General features: G+C 50.1%; 1 protein-coding gene across 1 annotated transcript; it reads right to left on the bottom strand.

Annotated features, from left to right (window-relative positions):
• Window positions 1–801: 801 nt before the first annotated feature.
• On the bottom strand, window positions 802–15,297 carry DIO1 (iodothyronine deiodinase 1). The gene is made up of 4 exons (XM_032844151.1): window positions 14,930–15,297; window positions 7,500–7,643; window positions 3,774–3,973; window positions 802–1,586 (listed from the first exon to the last, which is right to left on the bottom strand). The coding sequence occupies exons 1-4, from the start codon at window positions 15,249–15,251 to the stop codon at window positions 1,500–1,502; spliced, it is 753 nt and encodes a 250-aa protein (XP_032700042.1). The 5' UTR covers window positions 15,252–15,297; the 3' UTR covers window positions 802–1,499.
• Window positions 15,298–16,166: the final 869 nt, after the last annotated feature.

Here is a 16,166-nt window from a genome sequence, read left to right as displayed (position 1 = left end):
ATCTACTTCACCATTCTGAAAACTCAGCTCTAGCTACTGTTGTTCACTGAAAACTGGGAGCTTTCTCTGCATTTATAGGCATGAATCGGGGGACCATCTGAGGAGTGATTCAGAGGAGCACAGGCTTATCCGCTGTCTCCTTTTATGGAAACGGGGCTTAGGAAGAACGGGGCTCGGCTGGGCTCCAGCCCCACTGCCCAGCTCCTCACTCTCCGTGTACCCATCTAAACTCATGCATGCATTGCTTTGGCAGGATGAAGAATTTTTTTTTAAATATTTTATTTATTTATTTGACAGAGATGATAAGTAGGCAGAGAGGCAAGCAGAGAGAGAGAGGGAAGCAGGCTCCCTGCTGAGCAGACAGCCTGATGCAGGGCTCCATCCAAGGACTGCTTGGATGCCTGCTTCTCTGCCTGCTTGTGATCTCTCTCTGTCAAATAAATGAATAAAATCTTAAAAAAAAAAAAGAATAAAACAGCAGCGTTAATAGTGTTCACATTGTAGCAACAATGGCCAAGCCAAGGAGAATGTGTTTTCTTGGTAGAAAAATGTCTCCCAAGTCCATTCTTTTATGTCGTGTTGTGAAGGTAGTTTGAGTCCAGTGTGAAACATTCTTTAGCAGGAGTTCACAAGACAAAGGGACATTTAATATGTAACCCACGGAGAAGGAATGTTCTTCCCACCAAATGAGGCACTTCCAAGCATATGGTATTTTTGCTGATCAGATTACACTGGGCTATAATGCAAGATAAAACAGGCTGACACAAACTGGAAAAGAAAATGTAAGAATCACACCGAAGCCATCTCAAACAGCCTGAGATAGTTTAATCACTCTGTATTAGCTTGCTGCCTCTTAAAACATTTTCTTTCAAATCAAGTCACAGCTGTGTGTACTTTAGGCTGTGGCCATCATAGACAAATATGAAAAGAAGCAGAGTTAAAACAGATGAATAGCAATGGCAATCCATTAGTCTGATGTAATCGAACACAAATGACCGTTAGGAGACTTGCAAAGACATCAGAGAAACCATTTCCAGTGTGAGCTTCTGCCTAAAAGAACAACGGCTTTCAATTCCTCATCTCTCTCTCTAAACAACCAGCACGCTTTCCCCGTGCTTGGTTCTAAAAGCCAATTTAGTGTCTGAGATGATCAAGTCCATAAATGGCAAACTGGGGAAAATGAGTCTGCCTCACATAAGGACCGCCGTATCTGACCGCTTGGTGTCAGAGTGGCTGGAGAGAGATGCCACGCCTCGGTAGGCTGCCCGCGGAGCGGGGCCTCTCTCACATGGGGATGTCACGCGATGAATGTGGTCTCCGTGGGGACAGCATTGAGTTGTATGGTATTTTAACATTCTGCTTACTTGCTGCTTTGTCTTCTGATTACAATTGTTTGGTTAGATGAGACCAGTCTGACCAGCATGAGTCCAGAGGTGAAAGCCACCAAGGCTGGGAGGAGACCCCAGAACTTGAGGAGCCCTCCTGTTGATCACCTAGCACTAGGGGATCTTTCCAGATTCGATGTGGAGCTTTTCCAGAACAGCACGAACTTCCTCTGGATGGTAGTTCCAAGGGCCCGATTTCCCCTGCAAGAGAAATGAATCAGTGTTCCCGGATTTCCAGCCTGCAGGAATCGGTGGGTCGGGTGCTGGGTTGAGAGGACTGGGCTGGTGATGGCTACGTGGGACTTGTCAGGATGGTGTCCTCAATGGCAGAGACAACCCTCAGGTGGATGAGGTCACCCAGGGAGAGGGTGTGGAATGGTGCCAATATTTAATGGGCAGACTGGACCGAGAAGTACAAGGAAGACCAGAGGGGGTGAAGTGAATAGTTCCAAGAGGAGAAAGGGGTCTGTACAAATAATTATCTTCCATAATTAGACTTTCATACAGGCCTTATCTTCTCTACGCCTCCCAGCAAGCACCACCCGTCCTAAATCAGACCCACCTCTGCCTCTCCAGTCCCAATGCCCTAGTTCAGCCCTCTTCGTCTCCTACTTGGACAGCCATCCTACCTCCTGACTTTTCCCAGTCCTCAATCCCTGCTCCCTCCAGTCCATGCATCACGCAGGAGCCAGTGATCTTTCTAAAATACAGATCCAGGGGCACCTGGGGTGCTCAGTCAGTTGAGCTTCTGACTCTTGATTTTGGCCCAGGTCATGATCTCGGGATCCTGGGATCAAGCCCCGCATCGGGCTCCATGCTCAGCACGGAGTCTGCTTGGGTGTCTCTCCCTCTGCCCCTCCCCCCACTCACCTGCACACACTCTTTCTACTAAATAAATAAATCTTTAAAAAATTAAAATAAAAATAAAATAAGATCCAATCATGCCTCCCTCCTGCTCAAAACTCGTCAGTGGCTCTCCTTTGTCCTAAGAGGCACGCTGAACTCCTTGGTCCAGAATGAGACTCCTGTCACCACTGGGGACATGGTGACAATTCTCCATTCACACCCTGCCATAACCTGCCTCCGTGCCTTTGCCCACCTTCTTCCCTGTATTTGCCATGCTTTTCACTCACCCCGCTCACGCGGCTGGCTTCCTCCCCTTGAAGTCCACGCAGTTGTCCCCACCTCTAAAGAGCCTACCCTTCCTCAGGGGTCAGGAAATTTCCAATCTGAGAGCCAAGTCTGTCCTGTTGCTTCACAGTCATTGATGTCTCGTCTACACTGATTTTGTGCCACAGCAGTAGGATTGAATTGTTGTGACCGGAGATGATTTGGCCCACAAAGTCAAAAATATTTACAATCAGGCCCTTTGCAGAAAAGGTTTGCCGATCCCTGCTCTGGAGTCTCCTAGTACTGGGGACACCGGAGCACTCAAAGTAAGGGGTGGGCCATTCGCAATTCATTCCTGTGTTGCCAGTACTGGCTCGGGGCCTAGCCCTGCTGGCCTCCACCATGCCACCTTAGAGCCATGTCTCTGGGGAGAAGAAAGGAAGAAGGACCTGAATCCTTGTGCTGTGACCCTTGGCACCTTGGAAATTCATCTGCAAGTTGTTGCCCATTTCCCTGCCACAGGAGGGTCAGCTTGACCCGTGGGCAAGGAGCAGCCATGTGGCTGGGCTTCAGGGGCCACGGTTTGAAATCCTTTCTGCAGCTATGAAACAGTTCCTGCCCTCTTAGGGGTGTCCAATGGTGCCCAAGTGGCCAGAGGCTGTGCTTCTGTCCCCCACCCTGGCCAGGCTGGAAGCCCTAAGAGGGGCACAATCACCAGTAAGCGAGCCGGGACTCAGCTCCTGCCTCGAATCCCTGCTTCAGCATCTCCAGCTGCTGCCCGTAGGGTTTGCTCTTATCCCACTCCTACAACCCCCTCCAGGTTCAGGCCTCAGAGATGAGTGGCTTCAGACCCTCCCACCCCTGGCCCACCCCTGGCCCACCCCATCCAAAGGACTTAGAATTGGAATCAGAGCCTAGTGTGGTGTGACGTTGGGCAAGTCAGTGTCCTTCTCTGAGCATTGTTTATGAAATGGAAACAACCTTCTCTTGTTCAGCTCCAAGCTAAGCTAGGGCTGGGCCAGTCTTCTGGGTTCGAAGGCAACAAGAGGCTGCAGCTCCAGCCCAAATATGCTAGGGACTTTCCTGTGCATTATTTCACCTCCTGTGAGGTGAGGGTACCTCCCTTTTGCAGAAGAGGAAACTGAAACTCCATGAGAGAAGAGGACTTGGCGCTGGCCACATGGCTGGTACGTGGCCAGGAAGCGACATGAATGCAGGTCTGCCTGCTACAAAGCCCTTTCTGCCCATCCCCATCCTGGGCCCCATACCCCTGGTCACCTTGTAGAGGATCCTGCCCTCCCAGAGCACGTAGAGCCGCTCAGGCAGCGCTGCGTAGCGCTGGCTGCTCTGGTTCTCCATTGTGTCCACCACTACAGGGCACTGGGGGCTCCTGTCCAGCAGCAAGCGGGCAGCCCTCAAGCGGTCCTGGAGATTCCGGTGAGTCCTGATGTTCACGTTGTTCTTAAAAGCCCAGCCATCTGCAAAAGAAGAGATGGGCAGTGAGCCTCACTGGCAGGGCGCTATTTCCTGTCCATTAAAAACTCCCATCCCCACCACCTTTAACTGAGGGTCCCAGATAGAGGAGCCCTTAGCTCGATTGGGCCCAGTTTCCTACTATGAGTGAAGGCACGAGCTCACATAGGGAGTTACTGACTGATCCAACACAGAAACCCAGGACTCCTGACTCTCAGCTCTTCAGCATGGGAGAGTTGACTAGTCCCATGCTTCTTGAACTGGAATGTGTATTTGAACAGTTAAAGGCAGATTCTGATTTCATCTGTCCAGGTTATCACTGAGGATCTAGCTGGTGCCAGCAGTGCTGGCATCACCGGGGGTTTGTTGGTAATTCTTGGGCCCGACCCTAGACTGACAAGAAATGGGGCCCACCGATCTGTCTTAACAGCCTTCCAGATGATTCTAACAACACACCAGAAGTCTACGAACTACTAGTCTAGACAATCTCCCTCTTCTAATTATTCTCCACCAGAATGTTCTTTCCAAAGGGCCAATCTGACCATGTCACTCTCCTGCTCCCTGTCATCTGCAGGAGAAATCCCAAGCTCCCCAGTGACCTGGCCTGTCTGCCCTGCACACCTCCCGCCTCTGTTCAACTGGTGGGTGAAACACCTGGGATTCCTTGACCCACCACCCCCGAGCTGCCTCTTGCTTCCACCCTCTTCCTCACGGGGTTGCCTCCACCACAGTGTGAGAATAGGAGCTTCTCTCTCCTATGACTTCGGCCACTATGGCTGCCATTAGCTCTACAGACATCCTCATGATACCTGCCCCTCAGGGTGAACTCAAAGCCAAGGACAACTGTTAGCCTGACAACCACACTTCCTTTCAACCCCTAAGGAGTATTCCTACCTCCTGATCTTGCTACCCTCTAACTCATCATCCAAAAATCTCTGACAACATTATGAACACAAACTTTAATCAGATTTTTTTCTCTGCTTGAAAACCAATGACAGGACCAGCTCCTTAGCAAACATGTCACGATGCTGACCATCTCTCCCCACCTGCTCTTCTAGTCACGGCCGCTGGTCCTTCCGCATCTCGCTGAAGCGACTTCCTCAAATGAGGCTGACCCCCTCTTCCCTGTCTCCTTACCATCTTTTCCATATTTGAGATCCTACCTGTCCTTTCAAGCCTCAGCTCTAACACGGGGCTCCTCAACGCTGCTACTGTTGACATTTGTGGCGGGGCCGCCATCCTGTGTGTAACAGGACATTGGGCAGTGTCTTTGGCCTCACTAAGCACCCCGCCCTCCCTTCAATTTGTTTTTGACAACAAAAATCACCCTCCGTTCAGAACCACAGCTCTAAACCCCTCTCGTCCAGGAAGCCTTCCCTGACACACGCAGCTATGTGTTAGGGGGCAAGCTCTTGAAGCCTCTGTTAACTCTGTGTCCCCATCTGTTATGGGATTAATAGGACCAGCGTTGCAGATGACTGTGAGGTAACTCGTTTAGAATTCCTAGTACTCGGCCTGTTTCACAGAAGCTGCTTAAAAAATACGGGTTTATCTTGCCTGACTCCCTCAAATAACAGACAGGTAGGAAAGAACCCAGTTTTTATTCTATGCCACAGGTATTCTGCTACTTTGCTCTGGAGATGCCCCAAATCAGACCCATTTAAGGCTGCTTGTTAATGTTAATTGGAAGGGGATTTTCAAATGGCCTCGTTGCCAAGGTGCTCTTCTGCCTTCTTACAGGAAGTGGTACTCATGTTAATGGGCTGAAAAAAATAACCATAAAGTGCTGCTGGCCTTGCCCTTCTACTTGCCCCATTTCTGGGGAACCTGGACCCAGCTAATGTGGTCATGGGAGCCTTCGGAAGCCACGTGGCCTGTGTTTACAGTAATAGCTGCTTCCCAAGGTAAGGGAAGTTGGAAAAGTCTATCAGCGGAAATGGCCCCACCTCCTTGGTGCTTCAACGTGCTCTGCTCAGGAAACTTCCTCCTAGAGAAGCCAGTTCTCCGGACAAATTCACATCAAGATACAAGTGCCTGGCCACAGTGTAAAGTAACTATCACCTGCCCCAAGACATCGGAACGTTGTAGATGACAACAACGCCAGCTTACCTTTGTGTCATGTTTAGGCAGTCAGTCTTGTGCAACTGTTAGCTTCACAAGGACCTCCTAGGGGAGGCTAAACTGGGATTCTGCCCCTCATCCTGCATCTGAGGACATGGAGGGCAGGAGAGGAGCAGTGACTTGCTTCCCCAACCTTAACTGTGAGTTCCTGAGAGGCAAGAACTGTGCCTATCTTTTGTCTCAATATCCCCAGGACCAGCACAAGTGCTCCTTAAATATTGTCAAATGAGTGACCCTGTGAGGTTGGTCTTGTCATCCCTTGTCACTGTTGCAAAAGTGGGCATGGAAGGCGAGTTCCCCAAGGTCACATGGTAGAGCTAGGACCCATAATCAGGTCTGAAACTCCGAAGTTCATGTCCTTCCCACCATGCCTCATGCCTCCCCATAACTTACCTGGAGAAACAGGTGGCGTGTGGGAACCTGATTTGGGCCCCAGGCCCTAGGCTTTGTGGGATCGGTGGACCATTTGGTAAAGTTCAACGGGCTTAGCCCACAAGGTGTAGGAGTTTCAGAGAGCGCTCTCCTGGATGGAACTCTCCAGCAAAGGAATAAGATGTCCCGTGAAGTAATGAAAATGTGTGACCACCTGTCGGGGTGAAGAAAGAATGCCTGCCCAGGATGAAAGCCAGCTTGGGGCAGTGGGTCTCCAAGTGTGGCCCCCAGACCAGCAGCATCAGCATCACCCGGAGCTTGTCAGAAATGTGAATTCTCAGGCCCCATCCCAGACTTCACTGATGAACTCTGGGATGGGGGGGGGGGGTGCAGCAGTCTGTTTTAACAAGCCTTCCAGGTGCTTCTGATGCTCACTAATGCTTGGGAACCATCGACAGAGAGGAACCATAGTGTCCCTTTGAGTCTGGAGAGTCTTAGGAGGTGTCGCACACGTAGCTATGGAGTGGGCATTTCCCTTGTGATGTTTCAGGTCTAAATTCCTCCTACTAGCTCCTCCTCCTTGATTTCCACTGGACCCGTCCCTCCAGGTTTTTTTTTTTTTTTTAATTTTATTTATTTGAGAGAGAGAGAAGGAGCAGGGGGAGAGAGGTAGAGAGAGAGGGAAGAAGAGAGAGAGAGAGAGCAGAGAGAGAAGCAGACTTCTCAGTGAGCAGGAAGTCGGATGCCGGGCTCAATCCCAGGACCCCAAGATCATGACCTGAGCGGAAGCCAACCAACCGAGCCACCCCGGCACCGCCTCCAGGTTTTCTGCTCTGTGTGCTGGTGGAAAGCACAGACTGTGAAGTTACCAAGTGGTGGGTAAAGGCAGCAGGGACTGAAAGAAGCAGGTACTTCGTGCAGAGCGGCTCTTGCCCTCATTCCTCTTCCTCCCCACTCCCCAACCTTGAGCCTGGGCCTGGGGAAGTGAGGCAGGAAAGAGAAGGTAGGCAGAGGCAGAGGCAAGGAGTCTCTTAGTACCTGATGCGTGCGCTTCCTCGATGTAGATGATGAGGAAGTCTGCCATGGAGCAAAAGTCTTCAATAAGTCTCTTGAACTGGTCAAGTTTGAAAAGAAATGAAGGTCAGGTACAACTTCCAAAATTTAGCACCAGTGGCCTGTTGCCTGAAACAGGAATGGAATCATCAACAACCAGTCCTCTACACACAGCCTTGGTTCGTCATTACCGTCTTCACTCTGGATGCTCTCACTTCTGGTACTTTCCTTTTCCCTCTAAGACGGAGCCAGGCCACAGTGAGGGGACAGACGCCTACAGAGCCTGACTTAGCAGAGGCTGGAGCCATTTACTCCTCTCCACAAGGAGGGGATTTTATCAGGGGGTCTCAGTGGACCACCTGCAGCTACTAGGTGGTAATTCAAATAGTGAGGGTCCCTCCCAGGCAGTTTATAAGGTAGGCACAGATCTGTCTTCTCAGGTGATGAGATTAGAATACCGCAAGGTAGGCCATTTTTCTCCTTGTTTACAGACTTGCTTCAGGTCACACAGCAAGTCAAGTGTGGAGTTAAAATTAGTACTCTGGCTTCTAGACGCTCAATTCAGAGTTCTTCTCATTCAAAGCCCCTGTTTCCTCATTCACAAATGGACATAATAATAAAACTTACCTTATAGGATTGTTATAAGGATTATAGGTAGTACGGATAAGGGAGTACAGATAAGGCCTTAAAGTAGTAGGTACTCAATAAATGTAGGCTGTTGTTATCAGCTATCTTGTCCCTGAGCTAGGAAGTGGGACAGGCAGCGAAGGGGATGCCACAAAGGGAATGAGGGGTAGGCCCAAGACTGGCTACATGATTTGCTGGCTCAGCGCAAACTGAAAATGCTGGGCCCCTTGTTTAAAAGTGGAGGGGGTGGGGGAATTGCCGTTAAATATATGAAAATAAGAAGATTTGCTTTGGTGGCCTCTCTCTTGCACTGGCATGGTATTTTCTAGGTACCATTTAATGTCAGACTCTCACGGACATAGGGATAGTCATAGGGCAAATGCAGTCCTTCATAGTCAGCCAGGAAGCCTAAAAGTGCATACATGCCTGTGTGACTACGGTCACCGACTACCAGCTTTCCTCTCCTTCCAGCCAGCAGGCCAATGCACAATGCCCCAGTCAGCGTTATCATGAGAAACGGAACTAGACATTTACCCTCCCCACGTGCCCACCACCCACAGGGTATCACAGCTGCCATTCAGGAATGCTTAGGCTCCTTGCTGGGGGACGGGGGGGCAAGAGGCTTCTCCCACCACTTTCCCTCAGTCACCTGACACACTGCCCCATGGCACCGTTAGCCCAGGATGGAGATGGCCACTTCCATGCCCTGCCATGAGAGGCTGCGGGAGGCACACACCCGACCACCCCAGCCTCTCCTGTGCCTGTGTCCAGGTCCTCTCTGGGGTGAGAAGGCAGTGGCCGTCACTGGGAAGGAGCGGGAAGGAGGCGGGACCAGCCCTGCCTCAGAGGGTGGAAGAGCGGGCCAGGGAGGACATGTCCCAGGGAGCAAGAAGGCTGTGGGAGGCCGGATCCCACACGACCAAGGTTCCAAGTCCCTTGACAGGTTCTATTGTCCCATGAGGCTTCCCTTAAAAAATGTAAATTCTAAGACAAAATGATTAAGGATTTCAAGATGGCTAATGCAGAGCATTAAACCCCAAGCACAGGGCCTTCCCCTGTGTGATTCACTGGTCCCACACCCATGAAACCACCCTGGGCGGGAGTCTTCCGCAACTGCCCCACCTTCGAGGGGGAGTAGCCCTTGGGAGCTGCCAGCACCTGGGGGTCCCTGTGGCCAGAGCGGACACGGTGGAGGCCTCACCTCACATCTGTTAGAGCACAGCAGGTCGTGCACTGTGACGTGGCCTGTAAGAGAGTTGTGTCGCCCAGGCTACTTGTTGCCCCTGCAGGGCAGAGTCCTCCCCACACACGCTGGGGAGTGGTTCAGCAGAGAACAAGGCCAGCCTGGCTCTGCCTGCATGCAATTTCTTTTCTTTTCTTTTCTTTAAGATTTATTTATGTATTTGACAGAGAGAGCACATTTGACAGAGAGGCAGAGGGAGAGGGAGAACTAGGTTCTCCTCTGAGCAGGGAACCTGACGCAGGGTTTGATCCCAGGACCCTGGGATCATGACCTAAGCCAAAGGCGGACACTTAACCTACTGAGCCACCCAGGTGCCCCTGCCTTCATGCAATTTGAGGTCTATTCAGTGGCAAAAAAACAAGTCAACACACAAATGTGGTAATTCCAACTTGTGATAAGTGTTTCGAAAGAGTCCATAAAGGAGTGAACTACGTTAGACAGGTGGGTCAGAAAAGGCCTCTGAGGACACGCCATTTAACCTGAGAAATGAAGGACAGGAAAAGAGCCAGCCATGGGCAAAGGGAGGAGGAGGGCATTCTAGGCAAAAGGACTCCATCCTGTACAAAGACAGAGCTTGGTGAGTTCAAGGATCTGCAATGCCACTATGACCAGAGCCAGGCCCGGGAGCGGGTGGGAGGTGGGGGAGGGAAGATCACAAGAGGCAAGACTGGAAAGGCAGGTATGAGCGGGGGTGGTGGGGGGCAGGCTCTCCTATGCCTTGGTGAGAAATCTGGATTTTATTCTGGGTACAGTGGGACATCGTGGAGATATAAAGCAAGGATGGTAGATATTTGTTGCATTTTTGGCTGCCTGGTTCCTAACCGTCCTTCCTAGGTAGAATTCCCTATTTTGTATGCTATTAAGAGGAGCGTATGCCTCTATGGAGGACAGAGGGGCCAGGTCTATTCTCTGTGCCGGGCAGCCAAGGCATAAGTAAGCAGTGGCCCAGCTGGGTTGATTGGACCATCCCACAGAGATCTTTGGTCCTGAAGTCATTGAGACAGCAGAACTGGTCTGTGGCCCAGTGGCAGTGCTCCTGTGTGGATTGGGGGAGTCCTGGGGGCAGGAGTGTTGGTTTCCAAGGCAACCAGAGTGACAGCAGCATCCAGGCCTGACTTTCAATGCTGAAAGTCCAGGCCCAGCGCTCCGGGTGTGGTTGATTCTGGGGGTCTTGTAACACGTTCTTAATATGTTCGTGTGTGTGTGTGTCTGTGTGTGTGTGTGTGTCTGTGTGTGTGTGTGTGTGTGTGTGTGTGTGTGTGTGTGTGTGACTAGGAAAGCCAGAGTACATTTCTGTGACTTGCAGGCCAGACCTGACTCCTACGGTAGAGAGATATAATGAAATGTGGTCAGATTTACACCTGAAGATCGCTCTATGGGGAAAGGCCTGAGGATGGGAATGGAAGTGGGGAGGATCCAGTCAGGGGGTGCTGGAGAAATGCACATGAGAGATAATGGGAGCCCGGGTTAGTGTGAGGGCCACGGAGAAGGTGAAAGATGAAACTGACAGGACTTGCTAATGGAGAGAAACCGAGGGCATCTTAACTTGCTGATGGTGTATTTCGTTAGTTAGACCCTCACCTCATTGTGCAATGGGTTTGAAGAAGCCTATACGTATAGTAAAATATTTTTTTAATAAAAAAAAATCATGCCCTTCTGGGAGGCACAGAACAAAAGGGAAAGATGGAAAACAAAGCGGTCTTAAGGTCACATGTATTCATTATAACTGAACTAATATTTGATTGAGTTTCCTGGTGGCCAAGTAAAGAGAGAAGTGATTGATTATAGAGTCTTCATTTTTCAGTACATGAGGAGAAAGCTGGCCAGGAGATACAAAGCTCTCCTTGTCCTTGGCTCATAGATTTTTTCTTAGGAGGCCCTAGGGGGCACTGAGTGGGCCCCAGTCCCTGTTGGATGATTACACAAGTCCTCGCCCATGTAACAGGACTGCCCAGGCCTCATCAGGGTAGTCTCAGAGGCAAGTCAAGGCTAAGTGGCCAGCCATTGGCCTCCAATGACCCCAGAGAGTCATGCTTTTGATAAGAACCTCAAGACAACGTCAGGACCAGTACTAAATATTAGCTATCTGGAATTTTGTTTTTAATTGGAAAAAAAAAATTCAACATCACTGATTAGGAAACTGGATGAGACAGAGCCATGTGTTTAATTATTTATAGTGTGGTTAGGTGCAGTGATCAGTATGGAGGGCAAAGTTTAAGCTTAGTTCCCCGCTTTCCTGATAGCAGAGAGGAAGGATGGGTGCAAGGGGGTGACAGGACAGAGCACTGGCAGTCTGCCTGTGTGCACAGGCCACGGGGCAGAGGACACCATTTCAGACATCGGGCTAGCACTGTCAAGTCCATCTTGTCTGTAGAAATGGGGAAACAGCCCCATAGCAGCTGGACTTGAACTCACCATCGTGACCTCCAGGTCAGGCTCTCTTAACAGAGAAAGCCCATTTATCGTTAGTAGATGACCCCTCCTAAGTACACTTGGGGAGATTTTAGAAGATAATAAACAGGGGCTGAAATAAATCCGGTTTCCTATCAACTCCCAAGTACCTAGAAAATAAATGATCCAGACTTGCCTTCTACCACCACTCACCAGTTAAACTGTGTTTTGCTCTGGGAGTGTGTGTACCTCATGTGTGTACACCCAGAGGATAGGAGGGGGCTGGGAATTCCTCTGAACCTTTGTCGTCTTATCCAACAACAAGTCCACTACTGGAGAGCCAGAAGCTACAGGTTCTAGTTCAGGCTTTACAAACACTTGCCATACGACTGACTCTGAGTAAGTAATTTACCTCTCTGGGCCTTTGCATGTGAAAAATGAAAGAACTGCTTTAGATTACCTGTAGGTCTTCTAGACCTTCTGCTTTATGGCTGTAAAATGAGTTCAGATTTATACCCAAAGCATACATCAGAGTTTTTTAGTGGCTGGTGGGTTTCCAAAGCAGTTACTGGATTGCTTTCTACTAGGCATACCTGATCATTGTTAACACCCTGCTTGAAAATCCTTCTAGAATTCACCAATACTCTCAGGTTGAAGTCTACCCTCTTCAATAAGACACATAAGATCCTTTAAACACTGGTCCCTGATGCTGTGTCCAGCCTCAATCTTCCCCAGCTTCATGCCCCCCACAGCCCCACTTCTGCCAAAACTGACCCATGGTCCTCCACAGCTTGGCCCTCTGTAGTTCCTCTCCTCTGCCCTACTCTGCTCTCCACCGCCCCTTACCCTATCCATCCCAAGGCTTCACTGTCCCTAGGTATAGAGCTCACCATCCTCTTCTCCGAGAAGCTTTCCTCTGCCTGCCTCCCTATGTCATCCCACTTCTTCCAGAACCCTCCGGTTCCCTCTCTCACTACACCATCTCCCCCTCCGGGCTATGAGATTTTCCAGGGCAGAGACCAGTCATGCTGAGGTCCATACCACCAGCATCTACTATTTCAGGACCATTCAGTACCATTATTTCTGGGTCCATATGCCAAAAGCCAGCTCTGTTTTATGGGTAGAGTTTTCTTTTGTCTCTTGGTCTCCTTCTCTTTCCATTCTTCAGTCTCAGGTGCAATAGCAGGGAACAGAGACCAATAGAACAGTCTTTAAAACGTAAACTGGTCCACAAAAGTGAAGAGTTAAAAGAAGCAAGTACATTCTGGAAACTGCTCTGAGGCAAGTTGACTTTCACAGAACCGTTCACTAGCTGGATATTTGGCAAACTGGCCTGGTTCTAGCACAACACTTGGCCCACCGGAGATACTCCATAAAAGTTCGTGGTTATTCTCATTGCTCTTATTATCAGGGGTCACTTAGTGGATATTGAATAGAAGGAGGTCATTTGTGTACTGCAGTCATCGAGTCAGGAGCAAAAAACTCGTGCCCTTCCCTCTGCTCGAAACACTTTTCCCTTCCCAAGCTACAAAAATCTTTCTCGTTTTTCAAGGCCTCGTTCCAAAACCACTTCCTCCGGGAAACCTTCCAATCCCTGCAGGCAAAGTTTATACCTTTACAGCCTCCCCCGTCTCATAGAACTGTGAGGATCTGTTTATGACATCTATCTATGAAGATAGATGAGTCTATGAAACCATAGACTCGTCGAGGGAAGGATGAAGCTCTTACCTAACTCTTAGCCCCTGGCATCTAGTTGGGGGCTGGGCTCATGAATGTTTTTGCCAAGGTCCACTGGAAAGAATGAGATGAGGAAGTCCAAATTCTGGGTCTGACTTGGTAACTCACTGGCTTCGTTACGTCTGCCTCTCAGTGTTCTCTGTCTCCCTTCTAAAGTGAGAGGATTGGATTAGGCCAACATTTCCCAAAGGTTGTTCTTTGGAACCTGGGCATTTGCTCAGGTGGAGAGTCAGGGGTTGTACTTTAGGAAAATCAGACAAGTTTTCTCAGTTTTTTCAAGTTTTGTTTGTTTTTAAGCTTCAGAGCTTCTCAGAGCTTTTTAAGTATGTGTGTGTTCTATGAATTTCCAGGAGGAGGGTAGGGTGTGCAGGGTTTCCCAAACTATTTCAGTCAGGAAACTCAATATGGTAAAGCATACCTGTAGGCTTTGGCTTCCAAAGAACATGTTTGGAAACCACTAGATTTGGTTGCCTATTATAACTTGCCTCAGGAACCTTCTCTACTCAGTCTGCTGGGTCTAGGTCCTGGGAACTCAGAGATGAATCAGACACAGTTCTGTCATGAGGCTCCCCATCAGGTGGGAAGAAAACACTTGTGCTTGTCAGCCAGAGGTGGGGCTGAAAGACTCAGAGTCTGTGGAGAGGGGCAGATGCAGAGCCATGAGCCCAGGAGAGTGAGCGTGTGCCTAGCTGTAGGGATCTGAGAGGTCCTCACGGAAGGGGGACAGGAGAGCAGGCTCGGCTGGTGTGGGGTTTTGGACTGTTGGTGAGATACAGGAAGAGCCAACAACACCAGAAGGCAGAGAAGGGAGAGTACGAGGGACGTGCTAGGCTCAAGGGTTCATCCGGAGGCTAGAACTGAGGGGGAACCTGTAGGTGAGACTGGGAAGGAGAGCAGGAGTTGGCCCAGGGAGGACCTTGAATACAAGGCTGAGCCTGGGCTTCATCCACGGGCTCTATGTGCCCAGAATGTGCAGGTCAGTGAGGGCGGGATACAGTAACCAAACACCCCCATGTGTAACTACCTACCCGGTCAGACGTGATAAAGAAGAGTTGAGGACATTAAGTCTGGATGAGGGGCTGAGCTAGTCTGGGGGAGCCAGGGTTGGCTCATCGCAGGTAGCGTCACCGAGCAGCAGTGTGAAGGGTGAGCAGGAGCCCACCAGGCAAAGCTGAAGAGTGTGTGGAAGGCGCTGAAGGTCAGTGTGTTTGGTTTGCGGGTTAAGGACCTGGGAAGGTGGCGATGCCGCTCAGAAGAACAGAATCTAGAAATCTCAGTTTCAGGAAGTGAGAAGAGGACAAGAAACCAAAAAAAGGAGCAGCTAGAGTAGGAGAAGTCAGGACTTTCCAACCCACCTCCCCACCCACCTCTACACCCCCATTCCAAGCACATCTCAAGTTTGCAACCATCTCCTCACCGTGCATGAAGTCCCAGATGTTGCATCTCTGTCCTGAGAGCTGGACTACGGGGCAGTTGGGTGCCAGGCCCCCGGGCTCTGTCCTGTCCTCTAGTCGCTGCCATCGGACCTTCAGGACAAACCAGAAATACTGCATGCTGTAGAAGGTCGGGGCCCAGTTGTCATAAGAAAAGTGGGGGTTCTTCTGGTTCATGGCCAAGATGTGTTGCTTGACTCTCTCCGGAAACAGTATCAGGGACACTTTGCCCACGGCCACGTGCACCACCACCTGCAAGAGGACCCAGAACCTCTTCAGCCACAGCCCTGGCCCAGGCAGCCCCATCTTGGCACATCCAGAGCTGGCTCTGAGGCTGGTGGGCAGAGAGGAAACAGCCAGGCGGTATTGGGCGGAGCTGAACAAAGGTGCAGGGTGGACGAAGCCAACCCGGGACGGCAGGAAGGTGCCAGGACAGAAGGTGTCTGCCTTCCTGTCAATGCAATGGAAAATTCCAAACCAAGTGCTCAAAGGTCTGTTCTAATTATTATCATTTCTGATCTTTCGCCTTAACCTTTGAAAGATCCTTGGGCTGGGAGACTGCAGATCTTAAATCTTCCCTCTGATAAATTTTTAAAAACAAATACGTAAAAAGGTCACACTTAAAGGGACCCTGTGGTCCTTTAGAAAGGCTCTGTTGCAAGTAAGTTCTAATAGTAATGATTCTTTCAATAATGTAAAGTGTTCCTTTACGAATGAAAGATGTTTCTCCCACTCACAGCTTCTAGCTGGTGGTTGAGTGTTTCTGGAGGCATAGTCCTTCCCGGAGGATTTGGGTCTGGAAGCTCCCCAAGCAGAGACAGAGCTGGCCCATCCCCAAGAAAACCTGGGCCTGAGACTCCCTGTAGTGTGTGTGTGTGTGTGTGTGTGTGTGTGTGTGTGTGATATAAATACAACAGTCTACGGGGGGGGGGCGGTCTAGAGTGGAGAGGAGACAAGTAAACAGAAAGTTATCATTTAGTATATTAAGCACAGAAACAGAGGATGAGTGGAGATCTCCTGGCATGGAGAAGGGCACTTAGTCCTGTGTAGAGAGGTCAGGAGGACTTCCCCCAAAGTGATACCGATGCTGAGACCAGAAAGGCGGAACAGCAAGCCATTAGCCAGGCAAGTGGGGACGGTGATCCTAGCGGAAGGAACCACATGTCCAGAGGCCTCGAAGCCAGAGAAAGCAAGGGCCCCTGGAAAAATTAAAAGAAGACT

Source organism: Lontra canadensis, unplaced genomic scaffold (assembly GCF_010015895.1).
Source record: "Lontra canadensis isolate GAN:19392208 unplaced genomic scaffold, GSC_riverotter_1.0 scaffold148, whole genome shotgun sequence".
Taxonomy (NCBI): domain Eukaryota; kingdom Metazoa; phylum Chordata; class Mammalia; order Carnivora; family Mustelidae; genus Lontra; species Lontra canadensis.
The sequence above is the reverse complement of the archived record's forward strand: the minus strand, read 5'-3'. Positions and strand labels throughout refer to the sequence as shown.